Source organism: Scyliorhinus torazame, chromosome 1, assembly GCF_047496885.1.
Source record: "Scyliorhinus torazame isolate Kashiwa2021f chromosome 1, sScyTor2.1, whole genome shotgun sequence".
Taxonomy (NCBI): domain Eukaryota; kingdom Metazoa; phylum Chordata; class Chondrichthyes; order Carcharhiniformes; family Scyliorhinidae; genus Scyliorhinus; species Scyliorhinus torazame.
This window is the reverse complement of record NC_092707.1, coordinates 362208361-362221397: the sequence shown is the minus strand read 5'-3', so window position 1 is coordinate 362221397 and position 13037 is coordinate 362208361. Positions and strand designations below refer to the sequence as shown.

At 45.6% G+C, this 13037-nt stretch overlaps 1 protein-coding gene across 4 annotated transcripts in view; it reads right to left on the bottom strand.

The window, feature by feature from the left end:
- LOC140426372 (tetratricopeptide repeat protein 7A-like) overlaps positions 1 to 13037 on the bottom strand; it is a 515720-nt gene that overhangs the window by 487779 nt on the left and 14904 nt on the right. For all 4 annotated transcript variants that reach the window (XM_072511044.1, XM_072511055.1, XM_072511074.1 and 1 more), the window contains exon 2: positions 5705 to 5868. In XM_072511044.1, coding sequence (XP_072367145.1) covers positions 5705 to 5868 — 164 coding nt within the window. The remainder of the gene's footprint in view (positions 1 to 5704; positions 5869 to 13037) is intronic.

Here is a 13037-nt window from a genome sequence, read left to right as displayed (position 1 = left end):
AGAATCTACCAATTCCCTGAACTTTCAAGGACATTATTATTGCTGAATCCTCCACCATCAACATCCTGGGCATAACAATTGACCATATGAATACTGTGGCTACAAGAGCAGATCAGAGGCTGGTAATTCTTTGGTGAGAAACCCACCCCCAATTCCCAAAAGGCACAAGTCAGGAGTGTAATGGAGTACTCTACAATGCCTGGATGAACTCTAACAACACCGTCCAAGACAAAGTAGCTCGCATGATCGGCACCCCATCCAATACCTTAAACATTCACTCCCTCTCTCACCAGAACACTTGGCAGGAATCGGTACCATCTACAAAGGTTCATTGCAGTGACTTGCCAAGCCTTCTTTGACAGGACCTTCCAAACCAGAAGGTCAAGGGCAGCAAAAGCAAGGGAACAACAACACCCCCAAGTTGTCCTTCAAGCTGCGCACCATCCTGACGTGGAACTATATCGCATTCCTTCACCCTTCCTGACAGCACTGTAGGTGCAACTACAACAGGTGGACTGCAGCGATTCAAAAGATGGCTAGCAGGGCAGCACGGTGGCGCAGTGGTTAGCATTGGTGCCTCACGCCGCCGAGGTCCCAGGTTCGATCCCGGCTCTGGGTCACTGTCCATGTGGAGTTTGCATATTCTCCCCATGTTTGCGTGGGTTTCGCCCCCACAACCCAAAGATGTGCAGTGTAGGTGGATTGGCCACACTAAATTGCCCCCGAATTGGAAAAAAATAAAACTCTAAATTTTGAAAAAAAGGTGGCTATCACTCTCTCAAGGGCAATTAGAGATGGGCAATAAGTGGTTAACTTGCCAGCAATGTTTGCGTACCATGAATGAAGAAACAAAATACGGAAGTTGAATGAGTTTCAGCAAATGGTACTGTAAATTTCTATTTCTGACACATGGGCGACATATTCAACCTCCGCCTCAGCAGGTTCTCCCACGGCAGATACAACGAGCCGCCAAAAGGCCACCACTTTGGCGGGACTGGAAAATTCTGGCCATGGATTTAATCAAGGCTGGTAGAATAATGTCTCCCCTGTCTGCAAGAACTCAAAAAGAAAATCGGCAAAGCCTCAATCCATGGCCTTGTTTGAAGCCCTAAACGACAATCTAACTTAGACAAGTTTTTTCCCTGGAGTGTAGGAGGCTTAGGGGTGATGTTATAGAGGTCTATTAAAAAAATGAGGGGCAGAGATAAGGTAAGAGGGGAGGGATACAATAGGTCTAGAGGAGCAATGTTATCACACAGACGGTGCTGAATGTCTGGAACGAGCTGCCAGAGGCAGTAGTAGAGGCGGTACAATTTTGTCTTTTAAAAAGCATTTAGACAGTTATATGGGAAAGCTGGGTATAGAGGGTTATGGGCCAAATGCGGGCAATTGGGACATGCTTATTGATAAAAACTGGACGGCATGGACAAGGTGGGCTGAAGGGCCTGTTTTCATGCTGTAAACCTCTATGACTATGACTCTTATGAGTGTGATTGGAAATGAAAAAATACAATCAGGGATATTCTCCTGGGGATAGTGCAAAGTAGGAAGAGTTTCTCTCTACATCTAATCATACTATACTTGACCCAGGAGTGCGTGACACTGAGTGGCTACAATGGAATGTTTTCCATTCCACAAGCTAACATCTCTCATTGGAACAAAATCAAAGCCGACTTTTTCAGTGTATAAAACAAAATGCTAACAGAGATTAACCTCTGCTCTTCACCCCAAAATCACTGAACCAGCCTCCATCATGAAGAACAAAGGTCAACAGCTAAATCCACAAGACATGTATGCTTGAAGTTAGCACGAACTGTGGGGAAGGAATTTGAAAATTCTCATAAGTGGAGGGATCTAGGGAACATTTTTCAAATTTTTTGGATATCAGGAACATCAGCGACAGGAAACAGCTAATACGGAAAATTGAAAACTTTATCGCTCTGTAATTCATTGCTTTCATTTAATTGATTCTGTTAAAAGGATCGGTACATGGTGGTTAAATGGGAGAACTTTCTGAAGCAAGAAAAGAAGTTCCATCAGATTTTTACTCCCTCCCCCATCCCACAGGAAATTGCTTGACTGCCATTTAGTGCAGTGTGTCCAAGATCAAGGACTGTGTAAAGTAGGGATTGGACGGATTAGACAGGCATTCCACTACTCCAGTGTTAACGTTGGAATCCTGTTACAATTTAGTGCATGCTGTAGTTTGTGAGGGCAGTTGTTACTAACTGGGTAAATATTAGAATTATTCCTGAGTGCATAAAAACAGGTTGGTACCAGTGTATGGGAAGGAAAAAGGGGAGTCTGTGCTCTTGTGAATAAACCGGTGTTAAGGAAATATGAAAAGTGACTTTAACATCCAGGACTCCACCGGTTCATAACTCCTTGAAGGTGGAGTCACAGATGGACAGGGTGGTGAAGAAGGCATTCAACATGCTAGGTTTTATTGGTCAGAATATTGAATACAGGAGTTGGGACGTCTTGTTGAAGTTGCGCAAGACATTGGTAAGACCATACATGGAATAGTGTTCAGTTCTGATCACCCTATTATTATAGCAAGGATATTGTTAAACTAGCGTAGAAGGAATTTGTGAGGATGCTACCAGGACTTGATGGTCTGAGTTGTAAGGTGAGACTGGACAGGCTGGGACTTTTTTCCCTGGCTTAGGGATGATCTTATAGAGGTCAATAAAATGATGAGGAGCATAGTTAAGGTAGATAATCAACATCTTTTCCCAAAAGTAGAGGAGTCTAGAACTAAAGGGCATAGGTTTAAGGTGAGAGGGGAGAGATACAAATGAGACCAGAGGGGATATTTCTTCACACAGAGGGTGGTGAGCATCTGGAACGGGCTGCCAGAGGCAGTGGTAGAGGCAGGTACGATTTTGTCTTTTAAAATGCAGTTAGATAGTTACATGGGCAGGGTGCGTATAGAGGGATATGGGCCAAATGCGAGAAAGTGGGACTAGCTTAGTGATAGAAACTGGGATGCATGGACAAGCTGGGCCGAAGGACCTGTTTCATAGAACATATAATATAGAAAAATACAGCACAGAACAGGCCCTTCAGCCCACGATGTTGTGCCGAAACTTTGTCCTAGATTAATCATCGATTATCATAGAATGTACAGTGCAGAAGGAGGCTATTCGGCCCATTGAGTCTGCACCGGCTCTTGGAAAGAGCACCCTATCCAAGGTCAACACCTCCACCCAACACTAAGGGCAATTTTGGACATTAAGGGCAATTTATCATCGCCAATCCACCTAACCTGCACATCTTTGGACTGTGGGAGGAAGCCGGAGCACCCGGAGGAAACCCACGCAGACACGGGGAGGATGTGCAGACTCCGCACAGACAGTGACCCAAGCCGGAATCGAACCTGGGACCCTGGAGCTGTGAAGCAATTGTGCTATCCACAATGCTACCGTGCTGCCCTTAGGAACAAATAAATCTACACTATTTCATTTTACCGTAATCCATGTACCTATCCAATAGCTGCTTGAAGGTCCCTAACTTTCCTACTCAACTACTTCCACAGGCAGTGCATTCCATGCCCCCACTACTCTCTGGGTAAAGAACCTACCTCTGACACCCCCCCTATATCTTCCACCATTCACCTTAAATTTATGTCCCCTTGTAATGGTTTGTTCCACCCAGGGAAAAAGTCTCTGACTGTCTACTCTATCTATTCCCCTGATCATCTTATAAACCTCTATCAAGTCGCCCCTCATCCTTCGCCGTTCTAATGAGAAAAGGCCTAGCACCCTCAACCTTTCCTCGTAAGACCTATTCTCCATTCCAGGCAACATCCTGGTAAATCTCCTTTGCACCTTTTCCAAAGCTTCTACATCCTTCCTAAAATGAGGCGACCAGAACTGTACACAGTACTCCAAATGTGGCCTTACCAAGGTTTTGTACAGCTGCATCATCACCTCACGGCTCTTAAATTCAATCCCTCTGTTAATGAACGCTAGCACACCATAGGCCTTCTTTACAGCTCTATCCACTTGAGTGGCAACTTTCAAAGATGTATTAACATAGACCCCAAGATCTTTCTGCTCCTCCACATTGCCAAGAACTCTACCGTTAAACCTGTATTCCGCATTCATATTTGTCCTTCCAAAATGGACAACCTCACACTTTTCAGGGTTAAACTCCATCTGCCACTTCTCAGCCCAGCTCTGCATCCTATCTATGTCTCTTTGCAGCCGACAACAGCCCTCCTCACTATCCACAACTCCACCAATCTTCGTATCGTCTGCAAATTTACTGACCCACCCTTCAACTCCCTCATCCAAGTCATTAATGAAAATCACAAACAGCAGAGGACCCAGAACTGATCCCTGCGGTACGCCACTGGTAACTGGGACCCAGGCTGAATATTTGCCATCTACCACCACTCTCTGACTTCTATCGGTTAGCCAGTTCGTTATCCAACTGGTCAAATTTCCCACTATCCCATGCCTCCTTACTTCCTGCAGAAGTCTACCATGGGGAACCTATCAAATGCCTTACTAAAATCCATGTACACTACATCCACTGCTTTACCTTCATCCACATGCTTGGTCAGTTCCTCAAAGAATTCAATAAGACTTGTCAGGCAAGACCTACCCCTCACAAATCCGTGCTGACTATCCCTAATCAAGCAGTGTCTTTCCAGATGCTCAGAAATCCTATCCTTCAGTACCCTTTCCATGACTTTGCCTACCACCGAAGTAAGACTAACTGGCCTGTAATTCCCAGGGTTATCCCTAGTCCCTTTTTGGAACAGGGGCACGACATTCGCCACTCTCCAATCCCCTGATACCACCCCTGTTGACAGTGAGGACGAAAAGATCATTGCCAACGGCTCTGCAATTTCATCTCTTGCTTCCCATAGAATCCTTGGATATATCCCGTCAGGCCCAGGGGACTTGTCTATCCTCACGTTTTCAAAATGCCCAACACATCTTCCTTCCTAACAAGTATTCCATGTGTGTAAACATCTAGGACTCGTATATCGTGGAGCTCTAATATTTCAGCAGCTTCTTATTGAAAACAAAAAAAAATACAGATGCAAACCATCAATCAGGGGCGGGATTCTCCGACCCCCCGCCGGGTCGGAGAATCGCCGGGGGCTGGCATGAATCCCGCCCCCACTGGTTGCCGAATTCTCCGGCACCAGATATTCGGCGGGGGCGGGAATCGCGCCGTTCGGGTTGGCGGCCCCCCCCCCGGCGATTCTCCGGCCCCAAGAACTAAGAAATTGGTCCAACGTGCAAGAGACAGCTTTAAACGAATTTCAGATCACTAACATTCAAAACTTGGCAGAAGTATAATTTTATAATCTTAGAGAGAATAAAGAAGAACTTTGCTTCTGATGAGGAACTGCCATCATCCACAAAACTGCTTCTCATTTAATAACCTGGTATTTTCAGGTGTTATGCTTCAAGTGCTTATTATATATAATCTGAAGTAGCAGCAGCTTGCTCTAGTATGTTTTTTACTTATAACCCTATGCTGTAGGAAAGGAAAAATTATATATGAATGTATGATATATACATAGATGTGCATGTGTATGGCATGGTTATGGTGTGATATGTGGGCTCTGCTTGAATGCAGGTCTTTGGCTCTTTGTCTGATGGTGCTACACCCTGAACCATATTCATTGTACCGTATATGTATGTATGAATATTGTCTCAATAGATTCACACTCTGTACTCACTTGCAGTTTGCCTTTGTTTAATATACTGCTCAAGTGCTTTTTGGCATCTCTCATTTTGGGTTCATTCTTTTCCATTAGCGGAGTGCAATCTTTCAGCTTGGTTGTGTTTTCCTTGAGGCATTGTTCCAAGAGGACTTCAGCAAGCAGCAGATTCCCAAAATCATCTTTTATTCAGCATTTCAAAAAAATAATATTTAACAAATTACTTTGGTACTGCCATAGAACAGAAGCAAGTTAAATTTAATTCCAGTGCCACTTTTACTCCAAACCCATTTAGACAATTAAATGACAACTGGCATCGACACACTGTTTATTACATATAACATCTGAACATAGGAACCATTCCAACATGTTTCACAGAAGTGTAATCAAACAAAAATGGGCACTGAGCCAAAAGAAGGAGCTATTAGGGACCTTTAAAGGAAGAGAGTTTGTGGAGAGGCTTAGGCAGAAACCCATAAATGTTGGGCCAGATAATAGAAGACTAGACCTCCTATTGAGCGCAGCATGAGGAATTTGCGAAAAAAAAGTATTGACTTGGAGGAACAGAGCATTTAAATAAAGAAATAGGACTGTGAGACGAAGCAGCAAGGCCATGAGGGCACTTAGACACAGATTTTAATGAGAGGCATTGGGGAACTGGCCGGAAGGACAGGGATGATGGAAAAACAGCCCTGTATAGTAGCTTTAGTGAGTTACTGTTTCAGACGATGGCATTCCTGGTATTGTTATTAATATTCCCTTATCTTAAAGCCTTTAAAAGGACCTGAAAATGTTTAGGCTTGAGTTGATCAGTAGTAAGTTATATATTATACACTGTCCATCTCAAACAAAAAACTGTTATTGAATTAGAATTTCATGTTGGTTACTATTTTTGTTTTAGTTACTTAAACGTGACAATAAGATTGATTTCAAACTCGCCAGTGTGGTATTGAGAGAGGTTGGAAACTAAAGGAAAGAAATGAATGACAAGCTTCCAACATGGTGAAGGAGGTCTGAAAAGAAACTTCCTTGATATGTGGTATTATAGAATTGAAAAAATGAAAAATGAAAATCGCTCATTGTCACAAGTAGGCTTCAAATGAAGTTACTGTGAAAAGCCCCTAGTCGCCACATTCCAAGAGGTTTCAATTTACAGTTATTCAGTTTCATGCATTTCAATATATTGCTATTTGGAGCATAATTAACCTAAGGCAGCAGACAACTCAGGAAACAACTGCAAGATAATGCATCTGTCTTGGGCATTCAACAAGTTACTTAATAAGAAACAATCTTTATGATATTTAGAATTATTTTTTTGAATTATCACAGATACTTAACATATTCATAAATAATATTCTTATATAATATTAATATATCATAATACTTAATATATTCATATATAATAGTTTATTCACAGTCATTAAGTCTATGTATTACACAGTTAATTTCAAACCCACTCACAGATTAACCCCATCCCCATTTAACTGGAAATTAAGATACAGTTGTAATTTTCTACTACTGCCAAATCAGACACAAACTAGAGCAGGGTTTGACTTGAACCAAGTCTTAAACCCCACCACTACTGGTCTAGCTGCAGTGAAATGGCATAAAGAGGAAGCTGTCCTTTGATAGCTTAGCTGCTACTGTTGCCCCTCACCGAATGAACTGAAAAACCCACCATCTTAACGCTGGTGATAATTGTTTTTTAAGCCCAGTTCCTGGTGTATCTCTCCCTCTGTGCCAGATCAGCATCCCTGAAGCACAACAACATCCCGAGGCCCAGCCCAACCAATGAAGCCTCAAGTGATTCACATCTCCTGACCCAAGGATGAATAAATTGAACAATCAGGCTGGTCACATCCAACCCAGAAGCACAGATTTTTGATTGGTAGAGCAACGGATTAAGCTGACAGATGAAAGAGAGTTTCCTTTTTAATTTTGGCTGTCCCTTTGCATCCTTCTCACAGCATACATCTCTCTGGATTGAGAAATCCTGATATACAGGATGCATTGCAGCAACTCCTAAATCTTACTATGATAGCATCCCTCTCCCTGTGAATGCTACCATTGAAAATGACAGTAATGTCGCGGGAAGAGCTTCACCTCAGGTTTCTTTGGATTGGATTGGATTTTGTTTATTGTCACGTGTACCGAGGTACAGTGAAAAGTATTTTCCTGTGAGCAGCTCAACAGATCATTAAGTATATGAAAAGACATAATAGGGCAACACAAGGGGCGGGATTCTCCAATCCCCTGCCAGGTCGGAGAAGCCCCGATGGGGGGGGGGCGGCGTGAATCTCGCCCCGACGCCGGCTGCCGTATTCTCCGGCGCTGTTTTTCAGGCGCGGATGGGATTCCTGCCATGCCGGTCGGGAACCGTTGGCAGCGCCCCCCCCCCCCCCCCCGGCAATTCTCCGGGCCCCGATGGGCCGAGCAGCCGTCCATTTTTGGCCAGTCCCGCCGGCGTGAATCAGTCAACTCACGTACCTGCGGAACCTGGCAGGTAAGTCGGCGGGGGCGGTCCTTGGGGGGCCCCCCACGGTGGCTGGCCCGCGATCGGGGCCCACCGATCTGCAGGGGCGGGCTTGTTCCATGGGGGCATTCCTTCCTTTCACACTGGCCCCTGTAGGGCTCCACCATGGCCGGCACAGAGAAGAGAATCCCCCGCGCATGCGGCAAAATATGCCGGGTGGTCTGCGCATGTGCGGAATCATGTCAGCGGTTCCGCGCATGCGCAAGATCACGCCGGCCCTTCGGCGCATCCGCGAACTCGCGCTGTCCCTTCGGCATCGGCTGAAGCGGCACCAACCCCTCCGGCGTCCACCTAGAATTCCGCACTTTCGGGGGCTGTTGATGCCGGAGCGGTTGGCGCTGGTTCTCCTGCCGGAGTGGGGACGTAGTCCCCAGAAGGGAGAATCGTGGCCACGGTACACAATGTAACTACATAAACAATGGCATCGGGTGAAGCATACAGGGGTGTAGTGTTAATGAGGACAGTCCTTAAGAGGATCGTTTAGAAGTCTGGTAACAGCAGGGAAGAAATTGTTTTTGAATCTGTTTGTGCGTGTTCTCAGACTTTTGTAACTCCTGCCCGATGGAAGAAGTTGGAAGAGTGAGTAAGCCGGGTGGGAAGGGTCTTTGATTGTGCTGCCCGTTTTCCCCAGGCAGCGGGAGGTGTAGATGGAGTCAATGGATGGGAGGCAGGTTCGTGTGATGGACTGGGCTGTGTTCACGACTCTCTGAAGTTTCTTGCGGTCTTGGGCCGAGCAGTTGCCATACCAAGCTGTGATGCAGCCAGATAGGAAGCTTTCTATGGTGCATCTGTAAAAGTTGGTAAGAGTTAATATGGACATGCAGAATTTCCTTAGTTTCCTGAGGAAGTATAGGTGCTGTTGTGCTTTCTTGGTGGTATCATCGACATGGGTGGATCAGGACAGATTTCTGGACAGATTTCCAAGTCATCCACCAACCTGACTTGAAAATATATCACTGTCTCTTTAACATTGCTGGGTCTTGCACATTCTCCCCGTGTTTGCGTGGGTTTCGCCCCCACAACCCAAAGATGTGCAAGGTAGGTGGATTAAACTGCCCCTTAATTGGAAAAAATGAATTGGGTACTCTAAATTTATTTATTTTTAAATTTTAAATCGTTGCTGGGTCCATAATTCTGGAACTCCTACAGAGCACTGTGACACTTCAAGGATAAGGCACACCATTATCTTCTCAGGCAACCAAGGATGAGCAATAAATTCAGCCTTGCCATCATAGGCAAATTCTGTACCCTGCGAGAAGTGCAGGCGGGGCCGGCGAACAACGCACACAGGTTCTGGGGTAGTGAAAAGTTGGGGGAGGTACTGGGAAGCGGCGCTTGGGACGCTGTCCAACATTGTGGGGGTGGACGTCAGGCCGGACCCAATGGTGGTGATCTTTGGGGTACCGGAAATGCAGGAGCTGATGGAGGGCCTTTGCCTCCCTAATTGCCCGGCGGGGAAGCTTGTTGAATTGGAGGGTGGATATGCCACCAGCAGGTGGCGTCCTGGCTAAGGGACCTGTTTGACTTTCTCCGGTTGGAAAAGATCAAATTTGAGTTGAGGGAGTCGGAGGAGGGCTTTGAGACATGGTGGGGGTTGCTCATGCTAATGTTTGAGGAATTGTTTGTCGTGGGGAGGGGGGGGGGGGTTAAAATTGTACAAACTGTGGATTGTGAAGTTGTTGAATATATTGTTTTGTATGTTACTGTTCTTTTGATACGAGTTTGTAATAAAATACATTTTTGTGAAAAGATAGCATGGTGTTTCTCGGTGCTGCGAGCTGTTCCCATTCGGTTCGATTGCACCCTGTAGCTTTATTCCTGAACGCGCCCAACAGTAATATTGAAACAAAGAGTGGTTATCACTGTTCATGGTTATTTTTCAGCGTCCTCTCGCCCCACAAACTACCTCAAAAGAACACCAAAAGCCAACAAGGAAAAAGAAAAAAGCAACTCTTTTTTGAAACTTAGAAAAATCACATTTAAGAAAGGTGAGACACTAAAAGCCAAAATGAAGAGCAATCTCAGACCTGTGTCTCCCAATAGGAAAATTTTACACAGTTTTTAAAAGCAAACCCCAACCTGAAATGAAGCAATATTTTATTTTCAACAAAAATAAAGAGGACGCTGAAAAAACGCAGCAATTCTGGCAGCATCTATTAGCAGAGAAAGCAGAGTTAATGTTTCAAATCCATTGACTCAAGTAACTACCTGTGTCATAGCTTTACTAGAATAGCTTGATTGGGAGTGCTGTGGGATGTGGTTGGGGTGGGCGCTGGCTTTGATGTAGGGGTATATTATTCCATTTAGACTGTATAAATTTCAGTTACCGATGTAAAAAAAAGAGTGGATGAAAATATTCTGCTTACACTTTGAACAATTTGTGTGAGAAGGGTCATACAGAACCGAAGGGAGGGAGAATGTTTTAGAGCTGTAAGAGATTGCACCAAAAAGTAGCAACTTTAAGAACAAAAGGCAAGTGCCTGGTGTGGTTGGGGGGACGGGTGGGTTTGTATTGAGGCAATACACGATTGTGACATCTTTTTTAAAATGGGTTTCAGGTGGAGTAGAAGGTCAAAATCTAAAGTTGGTGAACTCGACGTTGAGTCCCAAGGGCTGTAACATGCCCAACCAGAAGATGAGATGCCCCTATCACCTCTGTGCTTATATTGGCTGCAGGCCAAGCAATGTCTGGTGTCTACCCTCCCTATCCCATCCAAATGGAATTCTCAGGGGGCTTGTGATACGCATCAATGAACACACAACGAGTGGTGAACGTAACTGAGGCTTTAATAAATTAAACGGAAAGCATCCTGGCCTCGGATCCCGAACTGAGGCAGCGGCGGAGACTAGCCACCTTTACACCGAGCCTGAGGGAGGCGGAGCCAGCAGACAGTAGTTTACCACATTACATATAATACAGTGGCAGTTTACCACATGATGCACAATCAATACTCTCGAGACAAAGAGGAGTCATATCTAATCGGCTTTAATCAGCTAGAACTGTACCTAGCAGCGGTGATACAGAAAGTGAAGGCTGCTGGGATGGCATCGGTTCTTATACCCCGCATCTCAGGGCGGGGCTATGTACATTATCCAATGGTAGACCCCTCGGTCTAGCCAATGGTCATTCACCTCTCAGGTACTGCAATACCTGGTATTACCACACCACAATACACATATTATATACCACAGTGGTTCAGACCTAGCAGGGACAAGCCCAGGCATGTAACAGTACAATACAATACAGTGGTTTACCATAGCTTGACAGGGTAGATGATGAGAGATTGTTTCCTCTTGTGAGAGAGTCTAGGACCAGAGGGCATAACCTGCGAGTAAGGCGCACCCATTTAAGATAGAGATGAGGAGGAATTTGATGTACTTTACATGGATTTCAGCAAAGCCTTTAACAAGGTCCCACATGGGATAAAAAAGGCAAATGCACATGGGATACAGGGTAACTTGATATGTTGGATTCAAAATTGGCTTTGCTGTAGGAGGCAGAGGGTGATGACAGATGGCTGCTATAGTTACTGGAAGCCAGTGCCCAGTGGCGTACCACAGGGATCTGTGCTAGGTCCCCTATTGTTTGTCATTCATATTAATGACATAGGTGACAATGTGGGGGTAGGATCATTAGGTTTGCGGATGACCCAAAGGTGGGCCAAGTGGTTAGCAGTGAGGTTGAGTTTCTTGGGTTATAGGAAGATATAGACGGGATGGTCAAATGGGCAGAAATTTGGCTGATGGAATTTAACCCTGAAAGTGTGAGGTGACAAGGAAGTATTCAATGAATGGCCTGATATTGGGAAGTTCCGAGGAACAAAGGGACCTTGGCGTGTTTGTCCATAGATCGCTGAAGGTAGAGGGACAGGTTAATTTAAAAAATATTTTTATTTGCCATAATTTTCAGCATTTTCGCCAAACAAAGAAAGAACACAAAAACAGAACAACCCCAACAACATGAAACCTAAAATACAGACTCATAAAACAAAAACAACCCCCTTTCCTCCCCCCACCTTAGCATTCAATGGCAACCAATTCCCAAAAGTGCATAATAAACAAACCCAACAATTGCAGAACCCCCCCTCAACTCAAAACTTCACCTTCTCCCGGGTCAAAAATTCTATCTGGTCCCCGCCAAGGCACAGTGTGGATAGGCTGACCGCCACCCAACAGGACCTTATGTGCCGGGGAGAAAAACAAATACTCCCGCTTCCTCGGGTGCAAGAACCTACTCGGTGCAGGAACGTCCACGGGTCCACTCCTCCCATCACTCTCATGAGCCCAGCCAACGCCTTCTCTCCCCCCTGCCCCCCCCCCCCCCCACCCCCCCGACTGGGCCAACGAGCATGGCTGAGACCAACCCACTTTCGACTCTTGCACCATATTCCAGTCCCCTCCCCCCACTATTAACTCGTGGGTATCCAAATCCAGGATGGCACCCCCTTCATAAACCCCACATTGTCCTAGTTGGGGTGATATACACTCGCCAGCGCCACCAACCTCGCACATGGAGCACACCAGAATGACAGGGAGTGGGAAAGCTTGATCTTGGTTTCGGACAATGCTCGGCACAACATCGAGGGACGAAGGGCCTGTTCTGTGCTGTACTGTTCTATGTTCTACGTTCTCTGTTCTAACGCCCCCGTCACAATCAGGTACCTACCCCCGGTCCACCACCATCTTCGCCATCTGAAACCTCACCCTCTTACCCACCAATTCCGCGAACCCCCCCACCCCCACCCCCTCCACCCCACTCCGAGTCCTGCTATCGAACCCAGAGTGGAAAGACCTGGCTCACTCAACCCTTCCTAAGCC